General features: G+C 39.4%; 1 protein-coding gene across 1 annotated transcript; it reads left to right on the plus strand.

The window, feature by feature from the left end:
• Positions 1-5,074: 5,074 nt before the first annotated feature.
• On the plus strand, positions 5,075-7,731 carry LOC139910752 (ADP/ATP translocase 2). Its single transcript, XM_071898163.1, has 4 exons — positions 5,075-5,282; positions 6,149-6,635; positions 6,730-6,870; positions 7,054-7,731. Exons 1-4 carry the CDS (start codon positions 5,172-5,174, stop codon positions 7,209-7,211), a joined length of 897 nt encoding a protein of 298 aa, XP_071754264.1. The 5' UTR covers positions 5,075-5,171; the 3' UTR covers positions 7,212-7,731.
• Positions 7,732-17,198: the final 9,467 nt, after the last annotated feature.

Below are 17,198 nucleotides of genomic sequence, written 5' to 3' on the forward strand. Positions count from 1 at the left end.
CTCTGCTGCTCAAAAAAGCTGAACAAAAGCAATTTAAAATTGAAAAATGTAAGCCACTGACCTGTTGTCCTCACTGTAATTAAAAGACAGCAGAGGGATTAGTGGATTAATTTACACATCCTGTTCAACTGGATGCTCAAGTGGCAGTAAGAAATACAAGTGGACAGTGACTGTCATTAAAATGCCCAGCCATCCAAACATCTGCAGCAAAGGAAGGCAGTGTTATCCACAGTAACAGCGTATGGCAACTTTGCACTTTGCACACAACTAAAACTAAAAAAAATTGTTGTTAATGTTGAGAAAAACATCCCACAAAATACCACACAGCAGCCTAATTTAATGTGACTGAATGATCATTAACAACTGCATTTTTCCAGTGCATTCTCGACCGAGTTGGATTTGATTTGCTGTTGTCTTGGCCTTCCTCTATTACAGTTTGAGGAGATGGTTCATGTGATGGTGGGAGATGGCAGCAGCCACAGGAGGCTCGACTCTGACTGGCACCGCAGCAGCTCCTCCCTGTGGTCGACACTGTGCATGGCATGACACGTTATACCTGGGGTTCATTTACTGTATTTAGATCAAGGTGTTTACATGAGCCATGTTTTAAGAGAAAAGAAACAGGGGCATATGAGAACACTGGAAATATTTTTACATTCTCTGGTTCAGATGGATTATCATTAAGTTCAGTCAGTTCATAAAGTCGTTTCCTGTTCCTTGTCAATGAAGCTTTCAGGTCATGCATGTTGATGCACATGTTTGAGGCCATTGGTTTCTAGCTTTGAGTGACACTTTTTTATGCTCACAAATTTCATTTTATTCCAGTTTAAGGTATATAGGCCTACTAATCCTTAGACTGATACATGAACATATCAACAACTCACATGGTGACCACATTGACCACAAGAACACCTTGGCACACATGGCACAGGGATGGCAAGACCTCACCTTTAGTTCAACGGGACAGTGCAGGTCTGCAACAGACAGTATACAATACATATCACTTACATATATACAAAGAAGTGTTCTAAGACAATTTTCTGTAGGCTACATTTATTGTACTTGGCAATTTAAGTGACTCTGAGTTCTGACATGGACAAAAATATATCAAACTATAAAGTACATTTCCTGGAGAAAATGTCTGAGCTTGCTGAAAGCAGCTGGAAGCAGGCCTATTCTCTGTGCAAGAATCACTTGATTATCAATACTAGGTGGTTACTAGGTGGTTGCCACGTTGTTACTGGTGGTTGCTAGGTGGTTGCTTGGAGATCAATAAAGTTCATGTTATCTTAACTAAAAAATATTGTTACAAATAGTATGTTCAAATGTACCAAACTATGAAATACTGGTGAAAGGCAATGTATTTAATAAAAATGCATGTATTATTAAATTACTGAAAATATAGCCTACCTTTGAAACAGCAATGTCTAAACATATCAGAGCAAGCAAAATCCTTCCTTTATCCTTTGGTTCATGCCAAGTTAAAAAGAATTGACAAAAATTGACAAAAGAGAAAAAGTATGAGGCCGAGAAGTTATTGTATGCAAGCTGTCTCATTGCTCAATTAAGCCATGCTCATCTGTTTGTACTGAATATACTTTTAACCTTAGTTTTAGGGTTTGACTCCAGGTTTTGAATGGTCATTCTGTAATCTTCATTTGAATGTGATTAGTGCATAACTATACTGTATGTATCCCACTGGTCTGACATAGACCTATGATGTTGTGCTACTGGTGTGATCACTTGCTTTTTAAGTCTCTTTTGTCTACTAGCCTTTCACAGCATCAACTGGGTCCTATTTGTTTTATAAATGCTTCTTTTACTATTAAAAAATGTCTTTGGGAGGAAGTAGGCTATTTTGGTATTTTTGGATCCATAACCAGAAGTATTTTATTTCAAATTACATGATTTCTATGCCTTCAAAGTACAAATTACACAAAAGTAATGAAATACATACTTTTCATACACTGCCCGTCAAAAGTTTGGGGACACCTAACTATTGAAAACATTTAATGAAAAAAACATGTTTTCTTTGTCGGTTTGCAATAACTTCACCCCATTGAACACATTTTATTCATGTGAAGTCAGTTTTTCCAGGCTTCCTCAGAGACGCTCTGCCTCTGCAGGGCTTCCCAGAGGCAAAACCTTCTCTAGAAGACACTTTGATAAACATGAAGCTGAGTGTTGAATAAATATATCCAAACTAGTATTAGTAAATAGCTATTTTATGTTAACAAAAGCATTGCAGGTTGTTTTCCCTCACTTTTTATTCTTCCTACTTTGAAAAGGTAAGTTGTCCCCAAACGTTTGAAGAGCAGTGTATTTGTATTGGAAACGTCTATCTGTACCCATCTGTGTTTGTGGATAAATAAATGTGCATATTGGACAGGTTCACTAAATAAAAAGAAAATTGCCGGTCTCATACTGCCATCTAGTGGTCATCTTTAACTAAGCCTAATAGCAGACTGACTGCATCAAACTTTTATTTTGACATTTTGGAGCAGCTAGTCACAGACAGAATGAGGAAAAAGTTTTCTTTGCATATCTCCAACCAAGACTCAAACGTATGCATTCCAACAGATGGGTTAGTGCATGAGCTCCTCCGTTTCACGTGCCAGTAGAGCAGGTAGAACTTGCTCAAGAACACGTTGAGTCTGAAATCAAACTTCTGACATTCCAGTCACAGGATTGTTTCTCTAACCACCAGACCACTTAATGGGTTGTTTCGGGTCAGAAGTTAGTGTCTGATTGTTGTGTCAGGCCGTTTCAAGTGAGAAGTCAGGCCCCTTGTTATCCTATTGCTGTTGATATTGATGGCGAGTTTGGAAATTGTTTGACATGCTGTTTTGGGCGAATGCAAATTCGAAGAGTGCTGAAGACTGCGATTCATAGGGGCTGGATACCAGGCTAGTTTTGGGCCGAGTGTTGTCTGAAGCATGTTGAGAATGGGACAGAAGGGCAGGTGTCACGGGCCTCATTCAATGAAACATGTGATGGCAGGTGCTCATGTGATAAACTGCATGATAAACCTGCATTGTCCTATTTTTTCTCACATTCAAGTCAGGTTATGTAGCTAAAGCCTTGTTAAACAGCACAAGGGATAGGCAGTCTACATCGGATCTTGAGTATTGGTTAAAAAAAAATACACTAATGAACAATGTGCACACTAATCCTGTTGAGTCAGTCAAATAAAACAAAACAAAAAAGAAAACTAATAACTCAGTTTGTGCTTGGTAAGAGACTTCAGCTTACAAGGTACAGTTTTACAGTCAAAAGCTGTGGGTTGTATCTAGTGCCTAACACTTATATATATTCTTAGCAATGGAAAGTCCAAATTCAAAATGATTGACTCCTGATAAGCTTTCATATTATTACAAACTTAAAATAAGATTCCACTGATTATGAAGACCTAAATAGCCTAGACTTCTCTTTGTTTAATAACTTTGCAAAAATCAATTGGGTTATGAGATTTATGAAGAGTCCTAATACCATCCTGTTATTACAAATGTATAGCCAAAAGTAACCTTTTAGGAATCTTACTTGAGAACTTGGTTGTCCTTATATCCAACCATGTTCCATTAAACTGGTATCTTTTCACAGACACGTTTCTTTGTGCTGGGCATTACATCATAACATAACTTTTCTCCCCACCAATACTATGTGTGAAGTAATGACATTAAGTATAAAAGAAAAAAATAGTTTTCCAAATATGGTTTAATGGCAGTATTATTTTAATAAACTTTAGAACAATGAAGGGTATATATATGTATGTATGTGCATTCTCACAATTAACTCTTAGTTAAGTAGTCTATACTGCTTCATATGTAGAATGACTTAATATTATTCAAACGTATCCTCTGTGGAATGCTACTGAAAAACAAATGCAGTACAGAACCACTCTCTCTCTCTCTCTCTCTCTCTCTCATTCACACACACACACACACACACACACACACACACACACACACACACACACACACACACACATACGCACACATACTATATCAAAATCTAAGGTATTAACTTTATGACAAAAAGTTAAAAATTACAAGGCTAAGAGAGCCATGCTTAAAAGGAATACTGATGCTGATGTTAAATGGTTCTCCTCTCTTTTTTTTTCCACAGTCAACAATTCCCTTTAAGATTATGCACAGATCCATGGACCGCAGTATTTCCAAAATTCCCAAACTGTTGAAAGGACTTGAACTTTTTGTAGTCTAGTCGACAGGCCCATATTGCACCTATTTGTAGTATGTTAGTTTAAAATAATGTATTGAAAATTAAAATAAGAGACAAAATATCCTTATTTTTATATCTTCTTAAGCAATTTATGCTAAATATATATTATGATCTTAATATCCTAATTTTCACACATGCACATGTGTTTTTGTGTGCATAGTGCCTACGTCATAAACTGCCATCTTGCCATCTGGTGTAATCAGAAATTAGCGCATCAGTGGGAATAAATCAATTGACGGGATAGTTCAACACCAGTACAGCGAAGATGGCAGACTGTGACGTAGCCGATCCCTGGCGGGACATTGCTATAAAGATTACTGATTGTTTCTTTAAAACTGCTGCTTATCACAGACTATCATGTATGGCAAAGACGTTTATGATTTAGAAACCCGGAGGAAAGCAACCAGCATGGATCCTAGGTTTCTTTTTGAAGGTGTAAATGGCGTCCTCTGCCAAGTGCCTAATCGGAACCCATTCATTTCTGTAACCGAGATTAGGCACCGTTTCCCCATACAGCCGCACATCCAAATGGTGTCACTACCAATGGTAACTGTTCTCTTGATTTTAAGGCTCTTTGGCTGTTACGGTCGTAACCCTTTGAGCCTAGGACCTGATATTTATTTGATTTACCGTTGAAGACACATCTCTTGTATTACAACATTTCTGACTTTACTCGCCTACGGCAAGGAAATTACGCAACGCGGTGACATCATTAACTATACCTCTTGTATTGGTGGAAACCGTGTCACGTTGACTGGTTGACCAATAATGTTACATCGTAGTTCCCGTGTTGTATCGCGAGCCATTATCTTTGATAAAAATCCAACGCGGCTTTACAATCGGCCATTTCGTCGGTGTAGGCCATCCGCTGTAGAGGGCAGTGGGGGTATCCTGTGTACTGATTATCTGAAAGGCATCTAAGAACATCTACAATGAGTGAAACGGCAGTTTCGTTCGCCAAGGATTTCTTGGCTGGTGGCATCTCTGCTGCCATCTCCAAAACAGCCGTTGCCCCCATCGAGAGAGTGAAGCTTCTCCTTCAGGTAACTAATGTTACGTCTTCCTGTATGCCGCGGACGTCTCACCAGAAATCTCAGAGTTCGCTAGCTAGCTTCTGTGATCTTGCCAACTGCCATTGAACATTGTTGCACTTACCTATGCCGGCTACCATCACCTGCACATGTATACAGGCTTCTTAAATTAGCTTAGTAGCATGTGTCGTTAATGTACAATGAATGAATGGCTTAACAAGAACTTGAGGTCATCACGGGATGTGAAATGACCTACACGAGCCTGACTGCTAACGTTAGCTTCCCACGTTAACCTTAGCTAGCGTAGCTAACAAAGGACAAACGCTTGCTATGACATTGGGACACAATGTACAAATAGACATTACCTTGTCTTGTGCATTTTCAACACTAATAACTTGTAAGGCAACTATAATAGAATGAGTTTCCGATTCTATTTTCTCTGAAAATGATGACAAAATGACTACGATGGCTAATGTACTGCCTAGCTTTAGCTAGGTTTGATTGCTGTACCAAGGCCCGGCGAAACTCATTTACAGCCGGGTCAATAAGTCTTATTTCCTTCTCTGTTAAACCTCCCTAATGACACGCCTCGAAAACCTTTCACTACGAATCTCTTCTCCACCTTTTGTATAGCTGCGATAACGTTAAATGGTCTGTGAATTTCATTCACAAGTTTTTTTTTTTTTACATCTCTAGATCACAACACAGCGTAGTAGCCAATATCATTTTCATGGTTAAACCTTGACCGTTCTGTTGGATTGCAGTCTTGTGGAGATTCTAGAGCAGCTTTATAGCTGTGACAGGTGCCAAGGTCACAACAAGGGGAACTTGTGATTGTTACATGACCAACATTAAATTATTATTTTTTTTTATTACAGGTCCAACATGCCAGCAAGCAAATCACCGCAGATATGCAGTACAAGGGTATCATGGATTGTGTTACCCGTATCCCCAAGGAGCAGGGGTTCCTTTCCTTCTGGAGAGGTAACCTTGCCAATGTCATCAGATACTTCCCCACCCAGGCCCTCAACTTCGCCTTCAAGGACAAGTACAAGAAGATCTTCCTTGATGGCGTTGACAAGCGCACCCAGTTCTGGAGGTACTTCGCCGGTAACCTGGCCTCTGGCGGTGCTGCCGGAGCCACCTCTCTGTGTTTCGTCTACCCACTCGACTTCGCCAGAACCCGTCTGGCCGCTGATGTCGGAAAGGCAGGAGAGGCAAGAGAGTTCAAGGGCCTGGGAGACTGCCTGGTTAAGATCTCCAGGTCTGATGGTGTGAGGGGCTTGTACCAGGGCTTCAATGTGTCTGTGCAGGGCATCATCATCTACAGGGCTGCATACTTTGGCATCTACGACACAGCCAAGGGTACGATGATCGTTACAGTGGGATACTCATGGTTCTGCAAGGGAGCGTGTGTATATCTAGTAGATCTGTAATCTTTATTCTTCTGTGCTTGCAGGTATGCTTCCAGATCCCAAGAACACCCATATATTGGTGAGCTGGATGATTGCCCAGTCTGTGACAGCTGTTGCTGGCCTGACCTCCTACCCCTTCGACACTGTCCGTAGACGCATGATGATGCAGTCTGGACGCAAAGGAGGTGAGTTTATTTGTATTAATTGGAGCGTATTGGACAACTGTCATAACTACAGTGTAGTAATAATATAATAACACAATATCTTGTTGTTGTGGGTGTCTGAGAGCTTATGGTTCTATTAGGTTTTTGTTAAGGAAGTTTTATTTCAACTAGCTTTATCTCACTTACCTTTTCTTACCTTCTCAGCCGACATCATGTACAGTGGGACCATCGATTGCTGGCGGAAGATCGCCCGCGATGAGGGTGGCAAGGCTTTCTTCAAGGGAGCCTGGTCCAACGTGCTCAGAGGCATGGGTGGCGCCTTCGTGCTGGTGTTGTACGATGAGCTGAAGAAAGTCATGTAAATCTTCTTTTTTAACATCACTGTCCAATTCGGCTAAATGTAACAACTTTCCATTTCTATGGACTCTGCATTCTGCCTTATTTATGGGAACAAACAATAGTGTCTCACTACTAGCTGTGGGCAATGGCTGTACGTTGTGCATCTTATCATTTAAACGTTCCACACCCTCTTTACCAATGTCATTCCTGTTAAAGAAATCTGATACCTCCTCCTGTCATTCAGTAGGTTTGTATGGTCCTAACTTGAATAAATTTATTCTGGGGAACAAACTAAACTGTTGTCAGCTGTCTCCTCCACCATCACAGCATGAGATGAGCATTTGAAACGAGCACTCATTGGATAATGAAATGGCATGAAGTGGATTACACTCAACTGCTATATTTACTCATGCTTATCTCCTCCTGAGCCTTTCTGGTTTGACCGTGCTCACGGCTAAGGTTTTAGAGTAGACCAACTGTGTGTAGAGTGTTGGCACCTGTACAAACGGTTGATGTGCTACCAATAAATTCACTTGTAATGGACATGCTTTTGTCATGTAGCAATGAATTATTTTGTGATTACACAATCTAGTAACTTTTTCTCAGAGGCTTTGTTGGGTTCTGTTTGGCAGCTCTTTCACAGCAAAATCTGAAAAAGCCCTGGTAGTCACGCAAGTTATCAAATAGCAGGCAGGGAAAAAGAAATTGTAGCTCACAGAGGAGATGCATTGTAAAATGGACTTCATTTATATTTTCTCACCACACGAGAAGTGTGAAGAATAATCTTGAACTATTAAAATACAGGGTTCCTACACTCCTGGAAAAGTCATGGGATTTTAAAATGGTATTTTCCAGGCCTTGAGAAGGTATGAAAAATGATGAATGGGAGTAGTTTTGGATATGGATGCATTTTTTCTTCAATACTGTGAAATGTCACAAAAAGCTGTGGCTGGCTCTGAAACGGTCTAGATCTCCCTGTTGGAGAAAAATATTGTTGGAAGTTAAAATATAATCCTTGATTTTAAAGTGAAAAACAAATGCATCTGGTCATGGAAAATTTTTGGAATTTCATCAGTGAAAAGGTGTGGCAACCCTGTAAAACAGAACTAGAATAAGGTGTAGTTGAGTCATTTTGCTCAGCCATCAGCATGCAAGAGGGACGCACAGAGGCAGTGTGAATACATCACTTACACAGGTGCGCCTTTGCACCAGGCAGTGCTTCCACCTGCTGACCAAATGCCCAACCATGTTTCTTTAAGACTGGATGCACTAAATGTAGGTAACTTACTTTGACTGTAGACACAAAACTGCATTTCAGCTTAAATTTGTGAGCACCATGCCTTGGTTCCTTAACGTTAGAATGATACATAGACTTAATAGACTTTCTAAAAGTATTCTCATTCATGCAGTACACTGTAGTGTAGATGTAGTGTGAAATGCACCACCAAGGGATCTTAGTTGTGTAATTTGACTTCAGTGTTGACATGTTGGAACACACCTGGCATTAATATTGGGTGTGGTAACGTGTGGTGGAAGTTTTGTCTGATGAATGATACATGATGCTAGTTCTGCTCCTTTACCAGTCATTAACTCTGAAGCCAAATGCCGCACAGTCCAGACACCAATTTGGCATTAATGACACCTACAGGATTGTAGGCTACTTGCCACTAACTGCCGATGTGCCAACATGTGTAGTCTCTGAAAATGGGTTTCCCCTGGCGGTGTGTTCCTGTTTTGTCCTAGATGTGTGTTGTTTTGCATGCAAGGATTTTTTTTTGTCGGAGACATGGGCTTAATAAATGGTAAGTGAATGATTAACAGTCTGACAACTTACTTCTACAAACTACTGATTGTGGCCTGAGAGGGTCACAAACCAAGGAACCTGTAAAGAGATTATATTGTGGGATGAAGGCCTGTTATAGATCTTCCTTGTCAAGCAAGCGAGTCAACTAAGTAGATTCTTCCGGTAGACGACTTTCATCCTTAGTAATCTGAAGCGTTGTTTACTGGAAAGCCGGCGATAGGAAAACAATCCACAAAAAGCGAAATGATTTTGGTATTTTGTTCCGTGGCGTGAGATCGAGCGAGAACACGTTTTTTAGGGGATAGGCCTACTAATTTTGGCACAACACCTCACGAAGTGGTAGTTTCCCCGCACAATCTTATTTTCCCCTTTTTTATCTGTTCCTTGGCTTTACGACAGGGGGCACTTGTGTGAAACGTATGTGAAACTTGCGCGCTCCCGTACCGTGTCACGCGCGCTCGTGCGTTGTCTCTAAGGGGCCGCGCAGAGTAATATGCTGCCTGAAGGACAACCAACGAGTGTTTTTTAAAGAGATGGTTTATTAGAGCAAACAAGTAGGCTATTGTACCATTTTAAGGCATCAAATAATATGCTTAAAAGACAAACGGCTTATGGAGTTTGCATGCTATTAATATACGACTAGATTTGTCAATAAGTAGTTGTACTAATTGTGAGAACGAGCCAAATAAGTAGCATCTTTGCTAGTAGGGGAGAATGGAGTAGGCCTGAATTGAGCGTGTGGGTAAGATGAGCCACCCCTTGTTTCTAGGCAACCATATACAAACTTAATCACGTGATCATAGATTTAGGACGAGTCAGTCACTCATTTCCCTGAATCTGTGATGGAGGAGAGCACATGGAGGAAGTGGTAAGTGAGCCAGGTCAAAAAAAGTTTTGCTATACAGTATGTCAAGTGATTTCATCATGGAAAAGATGTCATGATTCATACATTTGAGGATTTATTCTCAATTAGTTTAAGGCTTTATAAGGTTCAGCATGAAATCAGTAACGTGGGTCTGATTAACTGTGTGGAGCAGTTTGTCAAAATGGCGGTTGTGGGGTAAAATGTGGCACTAGCCCTGGGGCAAGTTGAACCAGTGGTTCAGCTAACCCAATCTAATTACATTTACATTAGCTTAAACACATAAGTGCTCAAGCATTGTCCTTTTTCTAATATTACAGAGCAGAGATCATAATGCCACAAGACTACAAACACTACAAACTAGTTCAGTCTCCTTGGACGATCTAACAGAAGCAGCCTGGGAAGTCAATTCAGTCAGCGGCAAGGGAGCAGAAGATAGACAGAATGACACTGAAGAGATATATTGAGAAAATTGACAAAGTTGAAGTACCATGGACAGGTTATGACAGGTGACACACACACCACTCACACACTCAAACAAAACCACACAGACAATGTGTTGACTGTTAAACCAAGGCAAACCAAAATAAGACAAAATTGACATGTTGAAGTAAACATCAGTTATGCTGTTAGCATTTGTTAGTCAAAACTCCATTGAAGTTCATAGCACTACCCAACGCACAGCGAGTTAGTTAGCTAACAGAGCCATCTTTTTACAGCTCCAAAAAGCATGAAATGTCGAACAAACTTCTCCAAACAGCGCGTCCAGAATAATCTATGTGATTTGTAGCCAAATAATTGCACTGTGGGTCAAAAAGTCCAATATTTACCTCGCTGCTCCTATATTTTGCTTATTTATTTCTCTGGTCGCATGCGCTCCCTACAGCGCTCTGGTGCAAGACTCTACTTGCTACTGTAAATATTGGACTTTTTGACCCACATGCAGTCATTCAGCTTCACAGGATTATGCAGCACAAACTGAGACATTTTATGGATGACATTTTAGGATTTTATTTTTTTTTAGCATTAAAAACATGGCCTCGTTAACATCAATACATTGGGAGACGGCTGAGATGGAGTTTTGGAGTCTAACTGCATGTTTGGTGGTCCTAAGAACTTCAATGGAGTTTCAACTGACGTGGGTTTGAGCAGATAACTGAATTTTCATTTTTCGGTCAACAATTCCTAGTTTTTTAATATTTTATCCCTACAGGGCTCAACTTGCCCCATCCTTATGCTAAATCCAACAATATTCAATGATATCCAACAATCTTAACTATACATTTAATTTAGACAAGACAAGTTATCATCATACTATAAAGCAAAGAATCTCTGTCTGTATGTGTGTCCTTCGCATATCTCGAGAACCGTTTGTCCGATCTACTTCACACTTGGCGGGTGTATTGCTGGGGACCCAAGGACGTGCAGTGTCGGATTTGGTGCAATTTGGACACGCGACACGTTCAATATTAATAAACTTTGAATAAACAAGCGAACAGCGCTCTGTGCAGCAGCGGGGCGAACGGGCACTGCACTAGTTGTCTTAAATACACTTTTTGCCGTAGTAGCACAAAGTCTAAAAAGTGGCTCATTTTACCCTGTTCTCCCCTATGTACCATAGACTGTAGAACAGGGGTATTCAACCATGTGCCATGGAGGACCAAGCGTCTGCAGGTTTTCATTCCAACCAAAGACCGTGATTTCACTGATTAACACACCTTCAACCAGAGAGGAGGGACTAATCAGTGAAATCACCTGGTGCAGTCTCGGCCCTCCATGGCACATGGTTGAATTCCCTTGCTGTAGAAAATAGTGGACAACATGACTGTCATGCCACGTTGTCATTTAGCTGGACAGTTTGAAGCTCAGGAAGTGGGGTTTCTGGGTGCTGCCATGTTGTATTGTTGGAGCCAGTGTTTGCGCAGTAAAGGGTGGAGCAGGTGGATCCAGGGTGAAGCCCACAGATGCAAGAAATGCCAGCCCACATTGCTTCCTATATGGTCATAAATCACTGCTTCTGCTGCTAATGGGACATTCTCTCTCCATAACACCAACAGCGACCCAGTTGTGTTCAAAATCAGATACTAACATACTACATACTTATCAGTATGTACTGCATACTGCAAGTGATGATACAGTATGCTATATTACCAGCGTACCTTTCAGATTGAAGTACATTCAAACTGTACATCACGACCAGGCCAAGCTAAAAACAACACACTTGAAAATCAACATTAGCCCACTTTTATCCAATAACATATAATGCAATTTATAATTTTATGAATTATTTATAATTCTATAAGCCTTAGTTATTTTGGCTACATTTTATTAACCTACATTATATTTATCAACACTTAATACACTTGGCATGTTATTGCTATCAATTTTTGATTAAATATATTTTTTTCTCTTTTGCATAATGGTGTCACACATTTCCCCTCTACTTTATTCATTTACTGTCATAATAAATCATCTCGTTATCCCATTTATCAGCTACTAACTCACCCCCACTACAGATAAATCTCTCTTACTTCTTAACCATGATGCTTATATATTCTTTGGTGTGTCTGCTCATTACTATTCATGTTACCTGGAGTAACACAGGAGGGATGACGGCTGTGTGATCTGGCTCTGCAAATCCAAAAATGGCACAATAATGGTTCAAAATTAAGACCACATTTCCCATAAGCCCCATTGCTTCCTGTTACAAAGGATCTTTGGTCAAAGGTTTTCTCTTTCACTTTACTTGAAGAGGATAAACATGTTGGAAGTAATTTGTCCATCTGCCTTTCACTCCTTCCACCATCTATCAATGCGAGAAACTCTGAAAGCTTTAGCTCCGTTTATACTGGAAGAACAGCAGCCCTCTTCCTGTATTGTGTCGTAAAGCAATCTCCCTTTGTGCCATAAAGTAATCCAGAAGATTTCCCGCGAAATCCGAACTGGTGACAATGTAAAATGCTTTGTGGACCCCGCAGAGGCTGCCAATCTTACGGTTACGTTTGCATCAGTTATATTACAAATTCAGCCAGCTTGTGTTTGAGACTAAGCTGTCCTTGAATGTGGGTTGTAGGAATAAAGCGAGAGAGAGTGGAGACAGCCTGAGCGTTAAAGTGCATTCCAAGCATTACATGAAAGAATTAGGACTGAGATTGTTCTGACTGATTTTTTAAATTGTATTTATTGGCCATCGTTCAAGTTTTTCTGACTCCACTTGATGTCTTGTTAAGATGCAGGTTTGTCTATGCACAGCCATTCAACGATGTCACGTCATTTCTTTACAGTACACAGCTCAGCTTATAACCAACATAAATCAGTGACAAACTACAAGGTAGCTACTGGATTTACTTGACATGATGGCCAATGTTAGAGAAGTTTTTAAGTATTTCAGCTGTAGTTTCTCAGTATCCACCTGTTCATCTGGCAGCTGATTACACACTTCCTTCCGACACACATGGCTGCAAACACTCTGGCATTACCAGCAATATGATATATGATATATGAAATATAATGATAGAAATATGAAATGTGTTATATAGTGGAAATTGTAAATATGAGCTCCCAACTTCGAAGCTCTTCGTATCTATTTCAAGGCCTAATTATAAGTTGAAAACTCCTTGAGAGCCCGAGTTTTTCTCACTTTCTGAAATCTGTCCGCATCAGTTCATAAATGTCAGCGAACATCTGGAAGCAATGGCTCCCATTTGTTCAGTCAAGTATAAGAAATGGCATTTATTTCAGATAAAACAAACATAATTTGTAATTTTCATCACAAATCATTTTTGGGCATTTTAAATGTAATGGCACATTAATTGGGCTACTTGGAGGGTTTTTCATTTGTGGTTGACAGTGTAATGTTAGTCATAATACATCAATTTGAAGGCTAAGAAGAAAGAAATAGCTGAGAGAGAAAAATCGGAACATAATAAGTATCAAGCCAAGTCTGTGGGAAAGTCTGACAGGTTCATTCTGAATGCACAAACACTTCCAAGTAGTTCCACCTAATAAATCTTTCCAACCATTATTTCAATGCAACATGAATGCAGTATTAGAATACAATACGTCTCCTTTATCTTCCTCTTGCTCTGTCTTCTTTCTATTCTCTAAATTATTCACCAGATTACAATGTATTGTGATATTATATTCATTCATATTCAGTCATTGATTATATTGCAAATAATGGTTCATAATTTTAGACTAGCAAGAGTGGACCAAGTTCTTAGCCTCACTGATATTGCTCCTGGATATTCATTTAATCTCAGTTGCATCCCAGTGAGCAGAGAAGTTAAAGCTGCCATTAAAAGGTGGTTATTGTTGTAAATTGATTTGGAATGGATCACTATTGTGACCAAGGTACATGGGTGTTATTAAAGTACATGCTGCATTTCATTTTCTGATGATGATGATCATTTTAAACATTTTATTATTTGTAGTAGAAGTACTTTAGTAGTAGCAGTAGTAGTAGTAGAATTAGTTGTATTATGAATATTATGCTCATTGGTTGGTTCATTTATGGTTATTGGAGCACACATTCTTAATCTGAATATCGCTAAAAGCTAATGTTGATGGTGCGAACAGTTCTGACTCAGTCCAAATGTGGAGTGTTCAGAGTGTGAAACAGTGACTGACTTGACTGATTAATTCAAGGAAACCTCAGACCAGATCACTTCACTCAAACATATGAACACAAGATAAAAGGAATTAATTATGAACTGTTTGACATAAGCCAGGGAACATTTCTAACATCTTGAAGAGAATACAGAACTGATGCACCTCATAAATTAATCAAATAAATCAACATTATTGCTACTATTTATCAGGACCCAGATTGTAAAATATTCACAGTAACCACTGATTTGGGCTCTTGGCAGTATTGATTGCCAGCTTAATTTCTCTTCTCTACATGACTTAATTGTCATCCACAATAGCTTAGTATTGTGTTGCCAATGACATTAGTCATATGGAGGTGTAAGAAGTGGCAAAATTACCAGGTCTTGCTTGCTAGATTCTCAACTGTACCAATTGTTATGTTTAAGGCGTACTGGTAGAAAACAGGTTCTCTTTACAGAGTTATCCAGTGATAGACATGATATGGCATTAAGTGTTGTAAGGTGCTACATCAAATATAATGCATTCAGTCTTTTCCACTTATGTATATGAGTATACAGTATTTTCTTTCATTATTCATTCCAGATGCTCCAAATATAAAGTGCTTCCTTGGTGACACAATACCAGCAAACCCATCAGTAGAGAATTTACAGAGAACACACACACACACACACACACACCCCTGATGTCAATTGACATCAATTACACGGGACACTGACATCATCCATAGGAAGGATCGTATGTCTATATTGGGGTAAGAGGAAAATTCTTAGCTATAGTCAGAAATTCAGGTTGTCTGTAGATCAGGAACAACAGCATTCAACTCATTCTGTAAGAGAGACACTAGTGCAACTGTGAGAATAACTAAAATATTTTACTAAGGACTAATTCTGTGCATGGAAATATCACACAGAAAACAAATTGCAAATCAAGCCCTTCATTCTTGCCTTGGGGATGTAACATTTTCAGATAATAAATCCATTTACATTCTCCCCCCAATAACATAATAACTGTTATACTGGTGTCTCTCTTAAAGAATGAGCCAAATGTTGCTGTTCCTGATATATAAGATGGCTTAGATTTCCAAATGCAGCTTCAAGAATTTTGACATGTTCTTCTTATCCAAATATAGACACATGACACATTGCCACTCCCTATGGTTGGCATCAGGTGTGTGTGTGTGTGTATTCGCTGAAGGAAAGAACCGAATTTGATTGCCAGGCATTCCTGTGTGGGGTTTGCATGTTCTGCCTGTGTTCACATGGGTTTCCTCCCACAGTCCAAAGACATGAAAGTCAGGTGGATCGGAGACTCTGAATTGCCCACAGGTGTGAATGGAAGTATGAATGTGTCTGTCTGTCTGTGCTCGGCCTGCGAGGGCCTGGCGAGCTCCAGGGCTCCAGCCCCCCATGATCCTAAATAAGAATAAGTGAGTACAGATAATTAATGAATAAATCATAAGGAAGATGTGATTGAAACGTTTGACATGTTTGTATACAGTTTATATTTGAAGCATCTGTAAAGCACTTCTGCATATGTACTTTATTTGGAGCATCTGTAACGATTGCTAAAAGAACATACTGTGTATATATATATTTTTTTTTTCTATGCCTTTGTGACTCGTTCCTAATATCCAGCAGTGTGCAGTCTCTTCAGGACCGTCTCATTTCACATTGTATTTGGAATCGACACACCTGCAGGTTAATATTATTTATGGACTAATTTTTAGGAGCAATAGCCTTTTCCTACTTTTGGATTATATCAGTTCTCAAGAATAACACACCACTGAAATAACATGAAATAGCAGTATGACCTGTGATTGAAAGTGAATGAGTGACTCCCACCTGCAACGGAGCTTCTCATTGACCATCGGCAGAATATTGTGGCTGTCCTGGGCGGCTCTCAGGTGTAAATATGTGTAAGTGTGTCAGTATGAGGCAGGCTGTATGCTCAGCAAATCCCCTCCCTGGATGAATAAAGCTCTGTGCCGTAGCTTTTATTAATCTTCCTCAGGTGGGATTTTGCTACCAATGATATTGCAATAACTGGCTTCCAAAAATGTCATGATAAAAAATGAGAATGGGGGCACTCCAAAAAACGTATTTTAAAAATATGATGCTCTGATGAAGGCTTATATTCTGAAATGCCTTAACATTGAGGTTGGCCGTTAATAAGAATATGGTATAAGTGAGATCAAGTGTTGTCTTATTTTTTTATTTTTTTAAATTTAATTAAATTTTTTTAATTAAAGTCACAATGAAACCGCATTTTGAGAGCATCTTGCTTCCTTAATGTGATGTATTTCCTGTTGAAACAAGATAATGGGGTGGGACAAAATGTGGGAAGGGATCATTCAAAAGTGTAAACCAATGGGATTTCAGTTAGGAAGAGAAAGGCAGTTGTATTTGATGGGATGGGCGGGATTGTTAAAAAATCTGTGAAATCTGTGAATTTTTATGTAAGCCTCCTTTTACACAATGAAGTCACCACTAAAGATTCTCCCTTTTCCAGGAAGAAAAAGTGATGAAGTTCTGATATAAAAATACAAGAAAATGACATAAATTGCCAAATAGGTGTATGGTATGTTAGAATAAGCTAAAAAGACGAAAAAGTCATTTTTCATTTCAGTGTGACTAAGTCTTTTTGAGTGCCGTCATTCTCATGTTTTCTCATGGATTCGTTTGAAGCCGGTTTGTAGTTTTTGGCAGAGCGCCCAACCAGAAGAAGGTTATGTGA

Source organism: Centroberyx gerrardi, chromosome 11 (assembly GCF_048128805.1).
Source record: "Centroberyx gerrardi isolate f3 chromosome 11, fCenGer3.hap1.cur.20231027, whole genome shotgun sequence".
Classification (NCBI taxonomy): domain Eukaryota; kingdom Metazoa; phylum Chordata; class Actinopteri; order Beryciformes; family Berycidae; genus Centroberyx; species Centroberyx gerrardi.